Source organism: Neomonachus schauinslandi, chromosome 4 (assembly GCF_002201575.2).
Source record: "Neomonachus schauinslandi chromosome 4, ASM220157v2, whole genome shotgun sequence".
Lineage (NCBI taxonomy): Eukaryota > Metazoa > Chordata > Mammalia > Carnivora > Phocidae > Neomonachus > Neomonachus schauinslandi.
In genome coordinates, this window is record NC_058406.1 from 55,114,837 (window position 1) to 55,139,497 (window position 24,661).

Below are 24,661 nucleotides of genomic sequence, written 5' to 3' on the forward strand. Positions count from 1 at the left end.
TAAAGTATCTGGTACCACTTTTATTTGCTCTCAGTTGAAACCTATTAGTTTCTTAGCAGTCTTACACTGATAAAAAATTACTTTGGTACCTCTTTACATACGTGTTTTATTTAGAAAAACCTTATTAATAAATAGACTTCTTTTTTAGAAGCTAGATTCTTAGATATGGCTTCATTTACCAAAGTTCCACAAGTATTACATTGTAATTTTTAATTCAGTTAGTATCTTAGACTACGAAACTTTGATTTTTTTAAAGTTAGCATTGGTTGTTTGATTGTAGGTTTGTCACCAAAAAGTACTGCTTCGCTCTCCGTGGTTGGGAATCTTTTCTGATATATCAAGGGATATTCCTTCTGAAACTTAAAAACGAGGTGAGAAATTAGAGGGTATTTTACATTTATTATCCTAGCTGAAGCCAGTGTTCAACATTTTATAAGAATTCAGGGCCTTTCTCAAACATGTATTTCAGAAGTGAGTATACTTTCAATTTATCCTTGCCTTTTCCTTTGCTTTCTCATATATGAAAGGTATAATGTAAGATTTCTTAGATCCAAGTTAGCATTAATATTCTAGGATTCTCTTCTGATGTATTCTCCTCCTAAATTCCAGATCTTCTTCCTTTACATTTGTAACACCTATGAAGGTCATAATGATCAAATATTTCATATTTGAGTATCTCAGACCTGGAATTAAACTTGCCAGAATCATTTTGCTACTGAATTTTGATGGAGATAAAAATTCTAAATGGTAATAATGAGTCACTAAAAGTTATGTATTATAATCAAAATATTTTAATTGTTTTCCCAGGCTAATCTAAACTATAATTATAAGAAGTAAAGGAAGAGTATCTTTTATTATTATTATTATTTAAATTTCAGGATAAAGAGTAAAGCCAGGCATGTAGGCTATATAAATAGCCTATATATATAGTATCTAAAATCCAAAATATTAAAATGAGAAATTAGATTCTAAATGTTATTAAATAACAATCAGCAACAGCATATTGAAAAATATTACATGATTGAGAACTTGTTCATTCTCTTACCTGTTTTAGTTTTTTCCTTTTCTCCTTTAGAGGCAAACTCTTGTTTTTAATAATATTCTCTAAAAGTTCTGCAATTGCAGCTTGTGAGGTAGACACTTTTTGTTCATCAAACTCCCGAGCACTAATCTGCTTGCAGTATGAATACGTTGGCAAAGGAACAATCAGTCCATCTCTAGGATTTTTAATCTGTTGTGAACGAAATGATATAGTACAAGTCATTAATTCTGTTCATGTTCCTATTTGATAAGGGTTCTTTCGATGGGATTTAGTATTAATTTCCCATCAAACATTCAATACTTTCAGAAAACTGTATTATGCAGTACAGTAGTGATAAATCCCAGAATCTAAATCCCAGACCCACAATCTACTAGCTTTGTAGCCTTCAGCAAGTTATTGTATTACTCTTGGTCTGTTTCCTCATCTGTAAAATGGGGATTACATGAGATAATGTATATAAAGTGCTTAGCACAGAATAAGTATTAAAGTCATCCATCATCATATTGCCATTAACCATGTATTTTATTCTTTTAACTACAAAACAATAAAAAATCAGTGATGTTTTAATTCATTTTAAAACATTAATGTTCTGACATAGTATTCATCTACTGTTTTTGAGGTGTAGAAGCATGAGCAGATACTATATCATCTGCTAACAGAAGGAAATTGTAAGGATAATTATGATAAGCCAGGGCAATATTAGAATGATATATATGGGAAGAAACATATATGTGAAATATATGTGCTGGGCAGCCAAAGATTGAAAATAAGACATCTTGTTTTTGGTTACTCAGTATTCCTGCTCTCCTTCTTGTAATAGTCGCTTCCCATTCCAGCTCCACTATCCTCACCCCACCCCCCTTAAAGATTTTATTTATGTATTTATTTGAGAAAGAGAGAGCGAGAAGCAGAGGGAACGGAACAAGCAGATTCTGCACTAAGTGTGGAGCCTGATGTGGGGCTCGATCTCACGACCCTGAGATCATGACCTGAGTTGAAATCAAGAGGCAGATACTTAACTGACTGAGCCACCCAGGTGCCCCCGTCCTCACTTTTTTTGAAGAGCAGATTCTCTTCTAATCTATGTAGAGCCAGAGTATGGCCCTGTCTCTAATGCACTCACCCTCAACCACCTAAAGGATGTGTATTTAGCCTAGACTGAGCCAGAGTCCATGTGAAGAACTTTTAAATTGGTAGGTAAAGGGGTAGTTCTTTTTTCCTTTGGATTAAAAATGCAAGTCTGTGCCTTAAGAGCTTTAATCAGCCATGTGCCCCCCATCATGTGAAGGAGCCATTTGTTAAATATAGGACCAAAATGGAAATAAGAGATGGAAACAGTTTTATTGCTATTTGAGTCCCCAGATTCTGTCTATATTCCCAACTTTTAGAGATTATTCCTGTGTGCTAATAAAGTCTTCCTTTTTAATTAGGCTAGTTTGAGATGAATTTGCCACTTGGAACTGACTAATGCAGAGAATTTTAAGATTTACAATACATACATAGCCCTTTTTTAAGTAGTCAAGATGTTTATCCACTGCAGTCTGTAAGTAAGAGGGTACTTGAAGAATTTCCTGGTGATGATCCATTAAGAAAGAAACTAATCTTGCAGCAAGAAGCTCATCAAGATCCACTTCTTCAGCACAGCATAGCACACACCGAGAAAAAGTGTTTATCATCTAGAAACATATTAAAAGATGTGAATTTAAAACCCTAAGGTTTTATATAAATAAGAGTATCAGTAATTTCTGGGTATCATGCTGAAGTACTGAGATAAAGTGATAAGCAGACTTCAGCTTAAAAATGAGGACAATTAATTACATTAGAAAGGTAAGAATATGTTATTCTTTTTAAAGTACTTGTTAAGTATTTCTTTAATGTAATTCCAAAGGATTATAAAGGGCTTAGCTTTTTCTTTAATTTTGTCACAATTTTATTGGTAAGTACCATGGGTTCCATTAGTATCATATAGATATGTCACTTAAAGAATGTCGAAGAACAATGACTTATTATATTAAATTAACCCCATAAAACACAAATTAGGAGAATACATAACATGTAAACATTAGTGGTTATGAGGTTGGTACCATTTAGCTTTTGGAATTCTGGAAAATAGCTTTTAACCCTTATTTCATCAGTCTTTAAAGACAATTCATACATATATTTTTCAATTCCATCATAAGGAGTTGTCAAATCCTGGGTTAAATTTTGTGTTTCAAAACTCATTTACTTGCATTCATATCCATATTACCCACTAAGTGTAAGACACACAAACACACACCTCATTCTAAAATAATTAGTTATCAGAATTCTAAGTATTTAGCACATGATAGATGAGGAACATATTTATTGAATTGAAATATTTTTGGTTTTATTCCTACATGTCAGACATGTTTTCCTCTCTCCTTCCAAGACAGTCCTCAGCTTTTTATTCTTCTCTCCTAGCTTTGTAGCTCATTTATTTTCAAAGCTCCAACTACTACCTCTCTCCAAATAATCTGCCTTCTGCCCTAATCTTTACCAGGCTCATGTTTCTAATAGTCTGTCGGATAAATTTCACTTGGATGTCCTATAAACTCAAACTCAAAAAGTATAAAACTGAAATTATTTCCTTTCGATTCATGTCTTTCAAAGTATATTCCTCTACAAACTTCTCTATGCCTTTTAATGGTGTCACAATTATTCAAGAATAATTCTTCCTCTTTAGATCGGGCCTATCATTGCTAAAGAACTGTCTTTAATGAGTGGAAGAATAGAGCTCAGTTCCAGATTCCTTGCTATAAGAAAATCATCTGAAGCTGCACTGAGGAAATGGCAGCTCTTGAAAAGAGAGCGAGAGAGAGAGAGAGAGATCAGATACTATTTTAAGAGTTCATTTCCAATCAATATCTGTATAAAATGCTTCCACCCTCATCCACTACTGCTTCACAGTAGTTCCGATTTCTTGTCCACAATGATATGCTATCCTAATTCATGTATTTCATCAAATACAACTTTCCCACTACCATAATATTTCTATTAATTCTCTCCTTTACAAAGTTATAGTGCCCTTATGCTTTTAACTGTGCCTATATCTCCTCTTTCTTCCCCACCAAACAGAATTGGCTCAAGGTAATGGAATATGGTCTGATAATCCGGGTCAATCACTATGATCTGTTAGGAGTGAAGAAGCAAAGTGCTCAGACAAAATAAAGATCAGGATATGAAAATTTAGCGTACTAGGCACAAAGGATTAATGTAGCAACATTCTGCTACTAGGAAAGATACTTTTAAGAGCTTTTCTATCCCAAGAATCTAGGTTTTGAGACGACAATATCACTCAAGTAAGTACTTTTGGATGATTTGCTTTTCTTTTTTAAATTTATGAACCAAGGCTTATTCTTTCCTTCAGAAATCAACTTACCAGTGATCTGGTACCCATTGCATCATGAAGTTGGGGCATATCAACATTTTGACTCATTCGGGAAATCATGCGCATTAAAAGTTGAAGCTTTCTACGATTTGGTGGGGGCAGTAACAAGCAACATAACTGTAGTGCATCGATGGCAACCCTCTCCAAATGAGGTTGTAGCAAACCTAGGAGGCAAAATTACACCCCACCACCGAAAAAAGTCATCAGTGACATTAGTTGCTTTCAAACTATGAGCATACACAATTACACAAAGAATACTGTTACATAAATACTAAAATACATTTTAACTGTCCCTAGAAATTTCCACATTCCTCCAAAGCATGGTAGATTCTCATTACTTTCTTCATAATCTATATGAGTATTAATATCCTTTATGTACTACAGATAAATAAAGTGACTCAGAGTAAGTTAAAATGAGGTAAAAGAAATAAGGGTTTTAGTTAAGTAGAATAAATCTTGGTTATGCCATGACAAAGTCTTTTACGATAAAAACCTTTCCTTTTGGAGGAAAAATATAAAGCAGTTTCAGAGAAGAAAAGACAGGTAAACAAAACACAGTTAGTAAACACTAAAAGTTAATATTACATGCATCAAAAGCATCAGCCTTACTTTGTGTGCCAGTCAACACAGAAGAAGCTGGAGATAAAGAATTTTCTGAAAGTTCTATTGTACTTTTGCAGAGTCTCTTATTGATTGTGGTACTAGACTCTCCGAGTTCACTTTCCATAGCTGTTTGCACACTTGTGCTGCCTTGTCCAAGATTTGGTTTCATGATAATTTCAGCCACTGGCATATTGATATAACTATTCCTTCTTGTACTACTTCTTAAAAGTAAACTCTGAGATCTACAAAGCTGTTTTGACTTGCATTTCCCATTACATAACTCCTCTTGGTCTTGAACAGTCAAAGTAGAGGTTCTCTTAAAACCAACACAGAGTGGCTTTTGATTACTTTCCTCTGAATGAAGATTCATTAGGGATTCCTGTTCGGTCTTAGACTCTAAAAACTGCTTATTATTTTGTTCTTCTATATTCAGAACAGATTGATGGAAGACATTGAAGACCTCTTTACTTGAACTCCCTGGTAAGTCTATAATTCCTTCTAAAGAATGGCACCTTGGTTTGATGTTAGAGGACAGAACATGCATACTACTTAAGCCTATTAAATTATGACAACTTCCTCCCATTGTGTCATTAGCACTGGCTCTTCTATTTTTAAAATTAACTAGCTCCATTTTCTTAGCACATTTTTCTTGAAATCCTTGATCACTTATCTGCAGTCTCTTAGTAGTATCTGATTCTTCTTTGTTTTTGTCTTTATGAAGCAGACTGAGAAGAAGACACTCAGTTGATTTGAAGGAATTCAAATTGTTTAAGCGAAGGATTTTTGAAGACTGTGGATCATCTTGGATTTTATGTATCCCACTGGATCTATCTGAAACTGTGACGTAGCCACAAACAACTACCAGGAAATGAAACAAAAATTAAGATGCAACTGTGTGACAGTGGGCAAAAATAAAACAAAAACAATAGTAAAGTTAAAAAAAAAAAGCATCACTATAGTATATATTGTTAGTACAGTACAAATAGCAGTTGCTTAATTCAGAAGCCACTTAAATAGGACACATGCAACATTCAGTTACAAAGTGCAAGACTAGAGGCTTTCCAACTTGTGATATAAATAACTTTAAAATTTACTTCAACAGTCTAATTAAATTATAATTGAGTCAAATACATTAAAAAAATAACTGGTTTCAGTCTACGAGTATTAGAAAGCTCTTAATTATAAGACAACTATAGTATAATAAAACTTATATATTTGGTCTTTGTCTCTAGTACCTGATATAGTGTTCCTAAGATGCTTGGAATTTCCAGAGTGACAGGAGTCTTTTGTTTTTCATAATGCACCTGTTTGAGTACATCTGAGTTTATGCTAATGAGGAGACTTAGGGCTGGACTTGCTTAGAAGTTTGGAATTTTCAGCCTACCTCAGAACTCCCTGGACAAGAGGAGGATGTGGGTTGAAGATTGAGTGCAATCACCAATGACCAATGATTTAATCAATCATGCTTATATAATTAAATCTCAATTAAAACTCTGAAGTAACAAGGCTAAGGGAGCTTATGGGTTGGTGAACATATGGACATGGTTGGGAAGATGGCATCCCTGGAGAGGGTATGAAAGCTCTCCACAGCCCTTTCTTTCATATCTTGCCCTGTATACTTATACTTCCATATGGCTGTTCCTGACTTGTATCCTTTATAAAAACTGGTACTGTGAGTTCTTTGAGTTATATCAATAATTAAGCCCAAGCAAGGAAGGTTGTGGGAACCCCCAAACTGGTAGTTAGTTGGGCAGAAGTGTGAGTAAGGCTGAGGACCTCATTAACAGGTGGTACCTGAATGGAGGGCAGTCTTGTGGAGCTGAGCTCTTAATCTGTGGAGTTTGCATTAACTCTGGATGGTTAGTATCAGGACTGAAGGATTTTGTCCCTAACTTGTGGGGTCTAATCTAACTTTGGGTAGTCAGTGTCAGAAATGAATTGTAGGACATTCAATTGATGTGGAGAACTGGTGTTGGAATGACATATTTGAATTATTGGAAAACAACATAACAGGAACCAGAGTATTCCCAAATTTTAAAATAATTCATAGCTTGCCACCTTCATATTTACCTACACTTTTAGATCTTTTAAATTATGGGAGACTTGAAAAGGCTAATAAGATAAATTTAAATAGTAAGTAAAAGTCCATACATACCCAAAATGCTTACAAATAATTCATAATATTCAAAGGTAAGCAGAGGTTCAGGGAGATCTAGAAAATAATCTGCTATTGTTCTGAATACATCTCGTTCAAATCCAACATAAGTTGGATTACTCATATCATTATTTCTTGGCCCTACGAAACAGGAGGCAAAAAAAAAAATTGGCAAAATGTATTTTATTTTAAATAAAAATTTTAAATATGCCTGTAAAAAGTATAAAACCTGTATTTCATGAAGGAGCTAAGTTTAACAAATTCTGTCACAATTCAAAAATTTAAAGAGTTGTGCACATCTCATTCTTTCTCATTATGTTTTCATTAGAAATATGCAAGCAACTACTAGCATTTTGTTTTAATATTTATATACCTGAAAATTGTATATAAGGCAAAATTTGAAATATATTTTAAAGTATTAAGGTTATTTAATGAGATTTTATTACAATTCATTTTATAAAACAAAGAATATTTAGATAATGCAAATAATCCTTCTAAATTATCTTTTGTAAATTTACATTTTCATGAACAAATTTTACCTAACACAAAGCATGCCCTTAATGAATTTAAATAATGTCTTTATATTTCCATTTCATTAGCTTAATGTTCTTGAAAGAATCATTCCTGCTCATTATTGTTTTACTCAGAAATAAAAAAGTGAAGCTCAGAGTAACTTGCCTAAGATGAAAGAGACATTGGTGGTAAAACTAGAATTAGAACTTAGAGCAGTGTAAGTGAGAGCTAGACCCAGGACCTTGAGGTCTAACAATATTTAAAGTATGCTCCATGGACTACATAATCAGAATCATCCAATGTGCCTATTAAAAATATAAGTTCCTCTGTACAGACCAGAATTTATGGAGGCGAAGCTAAGAATTACTGACTTAGAAATGTTTGCTTCTGGCTCACTAATTTAGTAGTTTCCAAACGCTGATCTGGGAATCTTCACTATAAGAATCTTCTCTGTGGAATCAACTGAATGAAACCACCTAATGAATCAACCGAATCAGAATCTTTGGCTAGTTTCCTTAGTTATTGTAATATGCACTCAGGTTTGAGAGTCTATCTATCTTTCTTTTTTTTTTTTTTTAAAGATTTTATTTATTTATTTGACAGAGAGAGAGAGAGACAGTAAGAGAGGGAACACAAGCCCGGGCAGAAGGAGAAGCAGACTCTCCGCTGAGCATGGAGCCCAATGTGGGGCTCGATCCCAGGACCCTGGGACCACGATCTGAGCCGAAGGCAGACGCTTAACAACTGAGCCACCCAGGCGCCCCACTATTCTTTTTCTTTTCTTTTTTCTTCCTTCCTTCCTTTCTTTCCTTTCCCTCCCTTTCCCTTCCCTTCCCTTCCCTTTCTTTCTTCTTTCCTTCCTTTCTTTCCTTCCTTCCTCCCTTTCTCTCTCCTTCCTTTCTTTCTCTCTTTCTATTTCTTTTTCTCTTTCTTTCTTTCTCTCTCTTCCTTACTCTTTTTTTGTTTCTCTCTTTTTCTCTTTCTCTTTCTCTCTCTCTTCTTTTCTCTTTCTCTCTCTGTTTCTTTCTTTCTCTCTTTCTTTTTTTTTTTTTAAAGATTTTATTATTTGACAGAGAGAGAAAGAGCACAAGCAGGAGGAGCAGCAGGCAGAGGGAGAAGCGCTCCCTGCTGGGCAGGGAGCCTGATGCAGGGCTCCATCCGGGAATCCTGGGATTACGACCTGAGCCCAAGGCAGAAGGCAGATGCTTAGCCACCCACATGCCCCACTGTTCTTTCAAGTTAAAATCTTACTCTTCCCAAACCCAAATAATCTCTCTTACTTCTCTGTCTCCAAGCTTTTGTATTGTCATAACAAATGTGAGCTCATGCACTAAAAAAGGATTAAAGGAAACAAATCACACACATTTAATAGCTTAAAGGCTAATATGGATTTACACAGAGCAAAATAAACATCTTCTTAAGGAGGATAAGAAATATTCTCAATATGTAGAATAAAAAATTTTGATAATCATTACAAAATTTTCTAAGACAGAAAATACACCTACTGGAATTAAAATACAGAATTTATAGTTAGAGAATCTAGGTTTGAATGCATAGCTCTTTATATTATCAGTAGACTTTCAAAAGCCTTATTTTCTCTTCTAGAAAAGAACTGGGGATAATATATTAATCACTGATTTCTGTATGTCACAGGATTACTATAGGGGATTAAATAATAACTACAAGTCTAAATACTACCTCTGGCTAGATATATTGTTAAACTGGAATCTAGTAAATTATATATTTGGTACCATTTAGGTATAACATAGACTGGTAAGAAAGGGAAGAGAAAAAAATCCTTCAACAGGGGATGTCAGAGAAATCCTGAAAGTCTAAGTATCAGAGTTGCTAACCATGAACCAAGGTATGAGAGAGAAGGGCAGTTAGGTGAGGGAAGGTAGAAAGAGAAACTGAAAAATTGAGCTTATGATTAAGACCTTTACCTCAATTTGATAAATAAAATCTATCACTTACATTATTTACTTTATTGCTATTTATTCTGTTATTTTGTCATATTGACACCCAGTGGACAACAGGGAATATATACCTATCTTGAACATCATTAATAAAATACTCATTTCATAAGAACTAGAAAAATCCTTTTATAACAAAACTATCAAAATATAATTTAACTTTTGATGATTTATTATTTATTTTTAAGATTTTATTTATTTGACAGAGAGAGAGAGAGCACAAGCAGAGGGAGAAACAGGCTCCCCACTGAGCAGGGAGCCCGATGTGGGGCTCGATCCCAGGACCCTGGGATCATGACCAGAGCTGAAGGCAGACACTTAGCAGACTGAGCCACCCAGGCACCCCACTTTTGATGATTTAGAAGCATATATTTCTGCATATTTTTAAAATTGACTTTTAAAGCAATTAGGGCTTTATACTTGAACTAGGGTCTCAAATTATAAAAATCAGTTATTACTGATCATTATGGAAAAAGCTTGATGAACAAGATGCTAAAAAAATGGTTTGCTGATTAGTGACAGATTTTTTTCCCCCATAAATATAAAAGTCCCATTAATATATCTGATGGAGTACAAGCATGTCATGAAGCACCTCAGTGTTGAAGCCCTGTATAATGGCAAGGGGACTAAAGTAGATTTTATGCGACTTTATTTCTGATTGAATCTTTCCAGCTTGTAAGAGCTATGTTACTTACAGGTTGCTATTTGAATTCTAGAGGCCTCACTAAGACAACTGATGTAGGTTATACCTAAAAATTCTGTAAGATCCACTAGCCTATGATTTTATGATTTATGAAAACTGAACCATAAATGATGAGATTGAATTATAAAATCATCATCTGCATAGAAAAAGTTAAGGACTCTGCCTTCGGCTCAGGTCATGATCCCAGAGTCCTGGGATCGAGTCCCGCATCGGGCTCCCTGCTCCTTGGGAGTCTGCTTCTCCCTCTGCCTTTCTCTCTCGCTCTGTCTCTCATGAATAAAAAAAAAAAAAAAAAGAAAAAGTTAAGGACTATTCTGCATGCAAGGAAATGTAATCAGTTCTACTAGACTGTCATTTAAACATCAAGAGAAACTGGCATACTTTATCAGGACCTCTAAGAATTATTTTAAAAATCTCCTTAGTTCTTGTTAAATGCTATGAATATGAAACATATATATACATACATATTTTGCTTGTTTAACTTACAATTTGCTAGACACTTCATGGCAGATAATACCCAATGAGGAAGGTCATCTATACAAAAAAATATTTACAGTTTAGAAAATCACACAACTTTTATGATAGTATATTAAAATTTTACACTTACTATATATATAATTATATGCACACACATATATGCATGTGTATATATATATGCATGTATGTATATACATGTATATTATCAGGATTAAAAATTATTATATGTTTAACAAGACATAAAGCCAAAATAATATTTTAAAAGACAAGGTTAAAACTTACAGAGATCTTGAGTTTGATTCTTTCCATGATACATAAACAATTAGTTATCCCAAAATTGAGGATAAATTATTTTGGTGGGGGTTCAAAAATAAATTAATGTTCATCCTTGTCCACTACTACCATGTTTTCTTTATCCTCATTTCCGTTCTAATTATAGCTATGCTATTAGAATATTACTGATTTGAGTGAGATCTATGATTGAAATGAGCTATATTTGAATATTAGGGTTCTTTCACAGTGAGGCTTCCTTAAAATCTTTCATTTGCCACTAACTGAAATATGCTGCATAAAATCTAGTAGTTTTTTGACACCCATCAAAAACCATACATAACTTGATTTGAAAAGTTTATGGTTATAAAGAACAGAAAGCTTGAATAAGATAATATACTATTAAGTATGTGATTTTAGGTAATGAAAGGTGGGACTGGGCCAAAGCCATATGCATATGCAACATGACTCTTAAGTTTTTGCTTTTTGTTCCTACAGTTTAAACCTTAAAGTTCTTGCCAACAGAAAGAAACTCAACTAATGCATGCCAGTTAATTCTCCAGGCAGCAATTGATTATAAAAAATGAGTCAACACTTTGAGATTTATTGATACATTTCTTGAAATGTTAAGTTTTGTAATGCATCTGGCTTGAATTATATCCCTAATTTTTCCATCTTAGATCTATAATCAATACATTATATAAATATATATAATATATATAATACAAAGCCAGTAATCTTCAAAATATAGGCTTTGAGAGTTTGGGCTTATTTTATTGTGTTACCTCAGTTTTGCGTATATGTCTAAACCTGTGTAAATTTATATGTAACTACTCACGTAAGCTCCAGGAAGTCATGGGCCACTTCCCTCTTGTTCATTACTAATCTTTAGCATAATGCCTGGTACATTGTAGGCCCTCAGTAAAATGTAGTTATATGCATAAATACCACTTAGGGGCTAAAATAGTAGTATGAATAATATTAACTTAAATGATTACTAAAGCACCTATGATAAAATAATAATTTCCCCTTGATGCTCTCTCAGTTAAAATATTCTACTTTCTATATTTTTAGTCTCTCTGCACCCCCACTATAGCTGTAACCTATGTTAGCAAGTTTAAAAGATTCCAACTTCTTTTACTGATACCAACCTGATTTGTCTTGTAGTATAACTATTCCATGTTTACTTGTATTGGTCATGTTGTACATTACGTATTGAGGAACCACTTGCTTTGGATTTATGAGTTCTTCTAGGGATGGCACACCTAAAATGGTTTGCAGGCTAAACAGAAGAAAGAATACAAACTTCTTTTTCTCTATAAAATAAGTGGAATAGGATATAAATATGAAAGAGTATTAATGGCAAACAACGCCATCAGAATATTTCTTTTCTTAAACCAAACTTATAAGATTTATACTTAGTATCCACTTTCAAATGTATTTATCTTAGTAACCTTGAAAGGATTCCAATATACGACTCCAAACTATAGGTATAACTTTGATTCAAAGAAAAATAAATCATACTGAAAACATTCTATTTCTACTGTACTAGAACTATAACAAGAGAATTTATTAAGAAACGCATATAAGTTAAATTGTAAGATTTTTTGCATTTGTATTATCTCGATAAAAATGTCAAATTAACATTCTAAACACCTCTGGAACTTGGTTAGAGCTTAGTTTTAGCTTACTAGATTAGAATAACATATCTCCAAACTTCTTCAACATCTTCCTGGCTTATTTCTCTATTATCAACTGAGTTTTCTTGATCTTCATTGATCATTTCATGGTTCATTTTCTCTGTATTTTCCTGGAAAAAAATTACTTTGGTTTAATATATTATGCTCAAATTAAGGAAATATTGAACTGGCACAATTCCTAATACTTTGCAATTTTATTGGTAAACAGTCTACAGTGATGCTATAAGGTAAGTATCACTTAAAGAAATAATGTTAACATACGGTAAAAGAGCTTTTTGCTTTTGTAGCTGCCCCTACCACCCTCAAATCAATTTAAAACAAAACAGGCTTAAAATTATACAAATACTGGGCGCCTGGGTGGCTCAGTTGGTTAAGCGACTGCCTTCGGCTCGGGTCATGATCCTGGAGTCCCGGGATCGAGTCCCACATGGGCTCCCTGCTCAGCGGGGGGTCTGCTTCTCCCTCTGCCCTCTTCCCTCTCGTGCTCTCTGTCTCTCATTCTCTCTCTCTCAAATAAATAAATAAAATCTTAAAAAAAAAAAAAATTACACAAATACTATTTCAAGTATGTCTCACTACCATTTTAATTATTGTTCCTATGGGTTCTATGTTCTACTGTAAGACAATTTACACACATATTTTTGGAACACAATGTAGGTTAAGAGACTTCAGTATTGGCTTCAAATATTAAAGACTTACATACTTTTAATGATTTTATAATTAAGTACATGGTAATTACATTTAAACTAGTAATTAGTAAAAGGGATGTTTTACCTGAGAGAAATGTAATCCAAGTTTTTTAGGAGTTCTACGAGATAAATTTCGTAATTTAAAAATGCTATCTTTATCTTTGGAAAAGTTTTCTATGCTGTTTTTTCTCAGTTCTGGATGCCTTCGTGGAAGACTTTTAAGCGGAGAATTTGCAGGAAATCTGGTTTAAGAATAATATGCAATTAAGTAATGTAAGATCAGAAACAAATTTTTAATGCCTGTTTATCTAAAATAAAAATCACAAAAGAACTGAATTTATTTATATTGCCAAGGAATGAAGATTCTATATAAATAGATTTTCCCATTAAACCTTTAAAAAATATTTTAAGAGTTTCCTACTTTCCTTAGTATACTGTACATATTTTAACTTTATTATCTGGATAATTCAGAGTTATTATTGGCATCAATTCTGTTGAAGAAGAAAATGGTTCCATTTTCTAAATTTCTTTGACAAGCGATCTAATTTATATGTATTTTCTGACCTTTGTCCATTGTGCTTGTTCTAATTTCCAGACCTTGGTCTCTGTTACTCCTTTTGATTATAAGGCTTTTTCCCCCCTCCAGTGAAATAAAGAATATTTCAAAGATACAAAAAAGTACAGAAATATAGACAACATCCATGTATGTAATCATCAACTAATGCAATTGTTAACATTTTACTAAAGACTTCATTATTATTTTTTTGTTAAATCAAAGAAATTCTTTGCTTATTCTATTTCTTTCTCTCTTTCTGAGGGAAGCCATTAACTTGCAGTTAGGATATTTCCTTCTTGTTCATGATTTTATACTTTTAATAAATATTCATAAACAATATATATGGTTTGGTGTTTTTATATTCTACGGTATCTTACACATTAAATATATGCATAAGTTTTTCGTGACCTCAGAAGTTCTATTATATTCCACAGTCCTAAAAATACATTTTTATATTCCTTCATAAGTGTTTTATTTTCATATTTAGGTATTTAATCCATGTATAACTTATACCAAGTTCCCATATACAGTTGACCCTGAGGATGGGTTTGAACACTTATACAGAATTTTTTTATAAATGCAATACAGTATTATAAAAGTGTTCTCTTCCTTCTGATTTTCTTAACTTTTTTTCTCTAGCTTACTTTATTATAAGAATACAGTTTAGGGGCGCCTGGGTGGCTCAGTCGTTAAGCGTCTGCCTTCGGCTCAGGTCATGATCCCAGAGTCCTGGGATCGAGCCCCTCATCGGGTTCCCTGCTCCGTGGGAAGCCTGCTTCTCCCTCTCCCACTCCCCCTGCTTGTGTTCTCTCTCTCATTGTCTCTCTCTCTCTCTGTCAAATAAATAAATAAAATCTTAAAAAAAAAAAAAAGAATACAGTTTATAATACATGTAACATACAAAACATGTATTAATTGATTATGTATGTTGTTGATAAAGCTTCTGGTCAACAGTAGGCTATTAGTAAAGTTTTTGGGGTCAAAAGTTGTATGTGGATTTTCGACCATGCAAGGAGTCAGTGCCCCTAACCCCTGCATTATTCAAGAATCAACTGTATGTATGGGTTTGCTTTTTCAGTAGTTAATTGTTTTAATTTACTTTAAGCCCAGATATCATATAGGGCAATTCTCCATTCCTTGTTCACTTCAAAATTGTCTTGAACTTTTATATTACTAAATGAACTTTAGAATCTGCTTGTCACATTTTATAAAAAAATTATATGGGATTTTGAATGAAAATGACCTGAATTTATATATCAATTTTGTGAAAAGTGACTTTTTTATGATATTATGTCTCTTGATTCATCAACAGGATATCCTTCTCCACTTATTACCTTCAATACAACTTTATAATTTTCTCCAGTAAGGTTTTACACATTTCTGTAAAGTTTATTTTTAAGTACTTTATAATTTTGTTACCATTATAAAAGACTAGAGGCAGAGGAACTAGTTGAAGAATTACACAGAATTCCGGGTAAGAGAGAAAAATGGTCTAACAAAAAGAACTATCAGGGCGGAGAGAGAAGTGAACAGATAGAGAACTACTGAAGCAGTATAACAGACATGGCTTGTTAATTAAATCATATTTAAAGGGGAGAAGAAAGGAAAAGAATTAAAGCATCTAAAGGAGAAAACAGTGCCATTCATCTAGGTATAGATAGAAGAAGACAAAATTTAGGTTAAGACATGATACTGGTTTTTCTTTATGTTATATCTGAAATGCCTAATGGGCAAAAAATGGGTCTAAAGCTCAGGAGGTATATTTGGGTTGGAAGTTTGAAAGTTAAAAGGAAAGTAGATGAAGACATGGCAATAGATTGCCCAGGGAGAGAGGTGAAGTAAAGATAAGTCTAGGACCTTAAGAACCAGTAACAGCTAAAGGATGAATAACAGCCAAGGAGCTCACAAAGGTGACTAAGCTGTAGTTAGGAGAGGAAGGATTGGTAGGTGTTCTACAAAATGAACTATTCATATGCTTGTTATTGCAATTGACTTGTACAACATAAATCATCTTTGATACAGAGGCAAGAATTAACTTATAAGACATTTCATTTGAAAAGTACTAATTTTGTAGAGAAAAAAAGCATGGGTATTAGAATCCAAAGACCTAGTTTAATGATATATGAAACAGAACCCTGTGTGCATGAGAGAAAAAGCAATTGTGCTGGCCTGAGGGAGTCAGAAAGGCTCCAGAGAAAGCTGAAATACAACTGACAGGAGAACAAATGTATTTACTAATCTGACAAATGTCCACAGCGTTTCAAGGTAGAAGAACATATTTCAGACATATGTAACAAGATTAAATGAAGCATGGTTTCAGCTTCCTCATCTGTAAAAAGGAGCTAATACCTATCCTGCTTAACTAATCCAGGGATTAAATAAGAAAACATATAAATCATAAAGCAGGGCTTCTGATACATGGTAAATCCTTAATAAATATTCTTGTTAACTTATGGTATAGTTCTTCTGTTATTTATTATATAAAGTTTGCTATTATTTATTTTATCACATTTATTCTTAGATTATATAAGATTATATGTTAGTTGAGGGCAAGGACCTGTGAGGATTTGTCTTATAATTCCTCAATCTATGAAACTAAAGGTTAATAATGATCTGTTCTTGAAATGTTACAGCTTTCAGAATATGAAAAAGTGATAATATCTCACTCTATTTTATTATATATACTACTTAACATTTTAAAAGTTTTTTTTAATTAATTTTTGATGTAGTGTTCCATGATTCATTGTTTGTGTATAACACCCAGTGCTCCATTCAGTACGTGCCCTCTTTAATACGCATCACCAGGCTAACCCATCTCCCCAAACCCCCTCCCCTCTAGAACCCTCAGTTTCTCAGAGTTGATAGTCTCTCATGGTTCGTCTCCATTTTAAAAGTTTTAATTGTACAGCAATTAACTTTAACTTCTAAGTGCTTTTAATTGTACTAAGAGCAGTAAGTTTTATAAAGAAAACATTTCTTCTGAAGAAGCTGCAATTTTAGTAAAAGTATTATAGAAGTGGAGTTAAACTTTATTGTTAAGTAATTCAGTTTTGCAGTTATTTATCTGTTCAGTACCTGAATAGCTGACTGTTGTCATCAAGGTTTTCTGATCCCCATCTGCCTTTGATATCTTCAATTACATGATTCTTAAGAAATTTTCTCAGCAATTGGAGAGTCTGTTGCCTTGTAACTTCAGGACCAAAATTGTTATTATTTCTTAATAGGTCATAAAGCCAATCCACTGCTTCTTCTGCTGTAAAACAACTGCCATATTTTTTAAAGTGTTGCCTGTGTTTTCTTAGAGGCATTCCCGCTCGAAAAGATGTGGTAATTTCATTCCACTGCAGAAAGAAAATATTTTTTAAAATATTAAACAACAAAAATTAAATATCTTACTGATTTGAAACAAATTAGACAATGAAAATTATTTTATTCACATCTGATTACATTATAAACTTTCATGACAAAATCATTCATCTTATTTACTACAGTAAATTTTATATCTTATACTGATTTCTCTTTATTCTAGCATTGTAATAATATTTCTTTGTAATAGTTTTTGACTAAAAGCACTTCATGGTCTGGTTGGCTTATTTAGGAAACCTACAAATAATGAAGAACTGCAGTGAATCCGCCTTAGTCTTCAATAGAGAAAACATTCCTTTTTTTTTTTTTAACCTCAACCAGTATTAGTAAAATGTTAGTAGCATTTGTGTCAGACACTGCTTTACATTCATTACTTCACTTTCATTCTCACAATTCTATGACTAGGTACTATTACTATTCCATTTTCATATAAGAAATATGAAGCACAGAGAGATTTAATAATTGGACCATGGTCACACAGCTAAGTGATGAATCTAGGCATTCAGACCCAGGTTTGATTGACTCTAGAACCTGCATTCATAACTACTATGCTGGCCAAACAAAATTCATGGCAGGCAGTAGTTTTACTGGTAAAATATCTTTAATGTTGAAATACCTTACGTATTTACTATAGTATTTCTTATGTGAAGATTCCAACAGCAAACATAGAACAGAAGGGTAAATTAACTAAGCTTTAAGTCCATTGCATATTGAATAACAGTGATGTACCTACGTTTTAAAAAATACACATATTTTCCAAATTGTCCTCAAATAACCCAAACTTTCAGGTTTGTGGCAGTTATAACACTGGAGCACCAAGGTGGTGATGGTGGTGGTGTAAAATACACACATCACTCTTTAATTGAAAAATTCTATATTAGAGGCCAAGAAATCTGATTTGTAACCCCAACGATGCCACTGCTAGCTATGTTATCACTTATATAATCAATGCAGCCCCGACACCCACAACCAAAATTTAAGAGTTGAAAACACAATAACTATTCTCTTCTTCCCACCACACCTCCACATTTCATACATTTATTTATTCAAGAAACATATTGAGCTGTAACTTATCCATAGGATAACAGACTTTCACATACAGTATCCTCTTGGGATATCCTTTAAGGTGGGTGTATGCATTATTAGCCTGACTTTACCAATGTGGAAACTGGGGCTCAGGGAAGTTAAGTCACTCTCCTAATTCCACGTACCCAGCGGCACTGTACTCTACTGGATTGAGAATCTAAATGCACAAATCCAGTGACTACCAACAGTGGTTCCCGTTGGGTATCTTAACTATTCTGGGTTTAGTTTTGAAACGGGCAGCTGTTACCTAGCGCTATTTCAATCGGTAGATCCTGCATTAAATTCTCCAGGCCCAGCAAAACAAAGCTGTCACATTCGGGCTGCCCCCACTCTGACACTACAGAGTAACGGAACTCTTTCTAAATTCTTCTTGAATCCTGATGGGGGTAGAAAATCAGACGTGGGGAGCGGCTAAAATCGGAATATTCTATGACTTTCCAGGGCACGCCGACAACTGCAGACACAGGAGTCGCTTAAAAAGGCTGGAGTATGATGCGCAGTCCTGGGGACGCGACCCTTTGGACTTACCGCTCACAGACACAGCCCAGACCCACAAAGAAGGGGAAGAGGCGTGTCCCGCAAGGGTTTCCCAATGTCTGGTAATGGCCCCCACTCTCCTTTTCAGCGAATCAAGGCAAGGGGCTCTGGGACCCATCTGTCCGCCCAAGACGAAACTACGAACGTTCTCACGTAAAGGTGGCGGCGGCCATCGCGGCGGCCGGCCCATCTAGTCGTTCCGCGCTGTCTTACCAGTTTGGTGGCCCGATAAGGCCCGGGAGGCACACTCCGACTCTCCATTCCGCCCGGCGGGCCCGGAGGTCTGTCAGCGGCCCTCGCAGTGCATGGCGGCGTTAGGCGACCCCAGGGCTCGGTGGCCCCGACGGCGGCGAGGCTAGGCACAACCGTCGGCCGCGCCGCCAATTTGAATAGCGCAGAGGGCTGCGCTGATTGGCCGCGCCTCCGAGTCACGTGACGCGCCGCCAGGACCCGGCCGCAGTTGGTTTGCGCCGTGTTGCCTCTTCGGGCTGGGGCGCGAGCGGCGGATGGCTGGCACCGTCTAGTCAGCGCGGGGGCCGGGCCCGTGGGACGGGCTCTGAGCCTCACCCGGCTGTCCTGGAGCTGCTTCTCCTCCCTCTTGCGGTCACAGGCGAGGCGGAGTCGTGTTTCCACACTCAGAACCGGTGAGGCAGTTTAGCCACAGACTGGATGGTTTGGAGTCCAGGTTTTGGCTTAAGGGAATTTGAAAAGAAAAAGAAAAACAAACCCCAAGCCTTTTTTGCCTGGCCCTACAGGATCTCCAGCAGTGGTTGGCATGTAAAACAAAGCATCTCAGGGGCGTAGCTTTCACCTGACAAACCCCTTGGTTTCGCTTTTATAAAGCTTCCTGGGTGTATGTTGCAGTGCTTTCATCCTGGTACATCTTAGCAGGGGCCGTGATCCCGTTCTCCCCAGTGCAAAAATGTAGGGTATCCCCTTTCCCCTTTAATTCCGTGGTAAAATGGAGCATAAGTAGATTTCCAGTAAGTACGCACAATGAAGGGCTTGGGAAAGGTTATGTAAAACTTGCCAGATTACTCCCCTAAAGAAAATCTACCGTCTTTATAAGAATCCTGGTTATGTTTAAATCATGATTATACACTTGAAAAATGTCATTTTGCAAATGACATAAACTAAGTTCTGAACGTTGAAGAGACTTGCCCACAGTCGCACATCTCCTTGGCAGAGGTTAGACTTCATACTCTTAATAAAATCTCTATCACCAGTCTGAAACTGATACTAGGAAAGCCTTACTACAGCATACTGAGAGGTTGCTTGAGTGATTTGAAGCTGTAGAATAATTAATAAGGAAATTAAACAGTAATTTAAAAGGATAGGACTTAGCAAAAAGTCGAGGTAAGGGAAAGTTGTTCTAAGGAAGAGTAGTATAATGGTCTGCAGTTTATTTTAGCTACTGAAGTTAAGATAATTTAGATGGAGACACATCTGTTTTCTGAACAGGACCAGTGGATAGGAATTTTCAAAAACCACTTGGTAAACGGGAACAATCATCAAATTTTGCAGTTGTGTTAAGGAAAAGTAGAATGATAGATGTTACAAAATAATGTTAACTATTGTTTATCTGGCTTTATGACATATTGTCCTTTCTTTTGCCTCCTATTTCCCTTCAGAATGACATGGGGATGAGAATGTGAAGCCAAATTCATTTTGCATTTTTGCCTAGCTCCTTAGTTGAAAATTATCTCATTACAGCCTTTGATACAGCTTAATATTACCTAAGTTTCTAAGACATAACCTGACAGAGGATACTATTAATGGCACAAAATTAATTTAAAATTACAAAGTATCATCTGACATTTTTTAGAGGGTAGCAGGAAAAGTAAATCCAAACTTTTCATAAGAGAGTGGTTGGAGAAGTCCTAAAAAGGCATGCAACAAGATGTAGGTGTCACATCTTGAGAAAGCCTCTGGGACTCTTTTTTTAGGTGCTTTCATTGTGTCTGTGGACTTGCTTTGCATCATTCACCTTCATGTTGACTGTTTCTGTAGATAAGAAAATATCTGAAAGTTAGGGTTTTGTCAGATGTTGGTGGTTTATGTTTCTGTAGTTAACTTTGTATATTTCTGCTCTTAGTAACTATTTATTGATTTTGTAGTTTGATTCTTGGAAGTAATTTTATTTCTTTCATTACCTGGTTTTTGGGACTCACTTCACTATTTTTTTTCTTCATTCCTCTACCTCAGGATTTCTCAGGTGGGTAAAAAAATCCACCTCCTTAGGATCACGGAATACCTGTTAAAATGCTGATTCCTTGGATTCCCTAAATGATTTTGGGGGAGTGTGTGTGTGGGGGGGGCGGTGAGTGTGTGTGGGGGTAGGAACAGGGTACATTCTTAGGGATAGAGGAGCCTGGATTTCTAAAGATTTCATGGAGTTGAGCTGTTAGAATGCCCAAAGGCCACTACTTGTGGACTCTTTATGAGAGAATATGAACTACTGTTAATTCAGTCTTAGAGCTAAAACGAATCCTAATTAATAGAACAAATATTAGAACATAAAATAAAATGTAGTATCACCTCTTAAATATGATGAAACAAAATATGATGAAACACAAAATTTTCTTACCTAGACAGAGATTATCTATCTCAGTAAGCTTTTCCCACATTGTTTGCAGTTTCATTTAGTCCCACTAGAATAGAAGTTCCATAGCAGAGACTTTATCTAATTTGTTCACTATTGTATCTCCAGCTGCTAAACAGCACATAGTAATTTAATAAATATTTGGTGAATGGATGAGTTTTTCTTATCACTGAAAACAAGGCTTGCATATGGGTGATATATATCCAATTATCCTTTTCTTCCTGGAAAACTTTTTATAAAATATGTCTGCATGTTTGTAAGACTTATTTATTTTTGAAGTTTAGCCATTCCATCATTCCATATATGTAGTTATGAGTGTGATTTCATAAATCTTGACTAATATGTGGTCTGGTCTGAGAAAGTTTCCTCTTTTTCTTTTGAATTGCTCCAGTCTGTTTTCTTCCCTGCTTTTGAACTGTTATTGGCTATTTGATGTCCTGGGCCTATCTTATTTTTCTAATGTCCTTCCTTCTATGATTTTTATTTTACTGTTTCCCCTTTAAGTTTTTAGAGAATTCTTCCAACTGAGTTTTGAATTCAGTGGTCTAATTTCCTTTTACACCTTTATGTTTTATAGTAATTCACCATATAATGCTCAGAAATGACCTTCTTCTTTGAACCGCTGATTTTTAAAAAATATTTTATTTATTTATTTGAGAGAGAGAGAGAGCATGAGCATGGGGAGGGGCAGAGGGAGGAGACTCCCCCTGAGCAGGGAGCCCAACATGGCTCCTCCCCAGGACCCTGAGATCATGACCTGAGCCAAAGGCAGATGCTTAAATGACTGAGCCACCCAGGTGCCCCAATTGCTGATTTTTTTTATTGTATGCATTGATTTGCTTTAATTTATATTTTTTATGAGATTGTTTGTTTGTTTGCCATCAGTAACTGAGATGAATCCCAGTAAGGACTTGTTAAATCCATGAAAATATAAAATAACTTATTTTTTTATTTTGCTACCATCCATTTCCCAAGATCCTGCATTCTCAAGTATGTAGACAGCTATTATATTTTAGGGTTAGAAGTATAGTTGACACTCATTGTTTTGTCTGGCATTTGGCTCTCATTTCTCTTGGGAATAGCATGCCTCCTCATTCAGAGAACTAGTTCTACTACTATAACATGTATTCTGAATGGACTCTTCCATGTTCCTTGCTCTCAGGAATGAACACAATATAACTGAGTTATAGCATTCTGCTCCCCTGATTCAGTGAGGTGGTCATGTGACCAAGCTGAGTCAAGGAGAGTCCTTTGAGATTTTTTTTTCAAGGTTTCCTGCTTGGGTCAAGCAGGAAGAGCCTTCTCTTTCTGGTAACTGAATTGAGAAAATATGAGCCAGGAGTCAATGCTGGCTATAGTTATAGCTGAATGAGACTTCTACTCTGTAAAATACACTGATGCGTAAAGAGAAACAGAAATGAAAGCTAGACGGTACTAGTTTTAGTCTTTCTGAGGCTCACTTACATCTCTAGAATTTGATTACATGGTACAACTTTTGTTCGCTTGGATTTTTGTCACTTACCATCCAAAGATCTCCAGTAAAATAATTTTTTCAAGAGTGCTAATTATGATGATATTTCTTAGGAAGAATGCCATTCAACTCCTTGGTAAGGTTTATATCATTTTAGTATGTTACAGAGGTCTATATAGATAACAGAGAAACCATATAACTACATTGGGGAGATTATCAGGATTGTTCACAATCAGGTTTCGGCCTTCCTGAGGAGCTTCTCACATGTTTTGACTAAGCTAATTTTGGGACTTATGACTTTTTTGTCTTTATTTGGGGAGTTTTAGCTCCTGAGACTTCTAGTCTCCTACCTAGTACACAGTATATGAAAGTCCCTAACTTACTTCTCCAAAGCTTCTAGTAAATCCCATAGTCTCAAACACACTATGTAAGTCTACTGAAGCTTGGGAAGAGGAGGATGACAGGGACCTGTGGTCAGGCTGCCATATTCCATATTTTTCTGTGTTGTGTTTTTATGTAGTGGAACAATTTATAGTAAAGAAACATCTGGGGTTAAAAAGACCATGAAGAATTCAATTATGTGATTTCCTTTTCTCCATGTGAGATTATATTAGCCAGCCTCCAAGACAGCCCCCAGTGATTCATGCTTCTTGGTGTTCATGTCCTCGTGTTGTCCCATCACAAACCAAGTAGGGCCAACCTGGGTAACCAATAGGATTTTGCAGAAGTGAGTGAATCTTAACACTAGGTCATAAAAAGAATTCCTGTTCCTGCCTTGCTATCTCTTGGATCATTTGCTCTGGGGGAAGTCAGCTGCCATATCATAAAGCTATTTGGACAGTCTTTTGGAGAGGTCCCTGTGGAAAGGAATTGAAGGCTTATGTTAACAGTCAGCACTGATTGAGTAAGCCACCTTAGAGTGGATTCTTCTATCTCTACTCAAAGTTTTGGATGACCAACCTTGGACAAAAGCTTGACTGCAGTCTTATGAGAGACCCTGGGCTAGAACCACTAAGTTATATCTGGTATCCTGACCTGCAAAGACTAATATAATAAATGTTTATTGTCTTAAGCTGTTGTTTGAGAGAATTGTTACAGAGCAATACATAACTAATATAAAGATCCTCATTGTTCTTAAGAAATCAATTTGATAAATGGTAGAGTTTATTCTGATGGAGAAAATTGGGGGAAGGACAAATTGAAATCAAGATTTCTGCTTTGGACTTGTTAACTATGAGATGCCTACTAGAAATTCAAGTGCGGATGTCAAGTTCACAGTTCAACATAAGATTATTGCATTTTAGAGAGAGATCAGAATCATAGAATGAAATGTGAGAGGCATCTGTATATAGATTATATTTAATACTGTAGGAGGGGATGTAGAGAAGAGAGATGGAGCTCATCCTTGGGTCATTCCTGGGGTTGAGGGGAGGAAGAAGAGTCAGCAAAGAAGTTTAAGAAATAGTCATTGCGATAGGAGGAAAAGAAACTAGCTTGTGTGGTTAAGGA

At 35.3% G+C, this 24,661-nt stretch overlaps 1 protein-coding gene across 1 annotated transcript; it reads right to left on the bottom strand.

Annotated features, from left to right (window-relative positions):
- Positions 1 to 218: 218 nt before the first annotated feature.
- On the bottom strand, positions 219 to 19,340 carry DEPDC1 (DEP domain containing 1). Its single transcript, XM_021678107.2, has 12 exons — positions 19,293 to 19,340; positions 17,166 to 17,431; positions 13,620 to 13,776; positions 12,837 to 12,955; positions 12,297 to 12,427; positions 10,885 to 10,932; positions 7,210 to 7,350; positions 5,061 to 5,912; positions 4,443 to 4,615; positions 2,542 to 2,718; positions 1,046 to 1,231; positions 219 to 359 (listed from the first exon to the last, which is right to left on the bottom strand). The coding sequence occupies exons 1-12, from the start codon at positions 19,338 to 19,340 to the stop codon at positions 219 to 221; spliced, it is 2,439 nt and encodes an 812-aa protein (XP_021533782.1).
- Positions 19,341 to 24,661: the final 5,321 nt, after the last annotated feature.

Excerpts from the sequence above, each read along its gene's own strand:
- DEPDC1 (XM_021678107.2), bottom strand. The coding sequence starts at position 19,340 with ATGGAGAGTCGGAGTGTGCCTCCCGGGCCTTATCGGGCCACCAAACTG. Across the intron at positions 17,432-19,292 it reads CTTATCGGGCCACCAAACTG|TGGAATGAAATTACCACATC; the intron begins GTAAGACAGCGC and ends TTCTTTCTGCAG. Across the intron at positions 7,351-10,884 it reads CATGAAGTGTCTAGCAAATT|GGCCAAGAAATAATGATATG; the intron begins GTAAGTTAAACA and ends CCTGTTTCGTAG.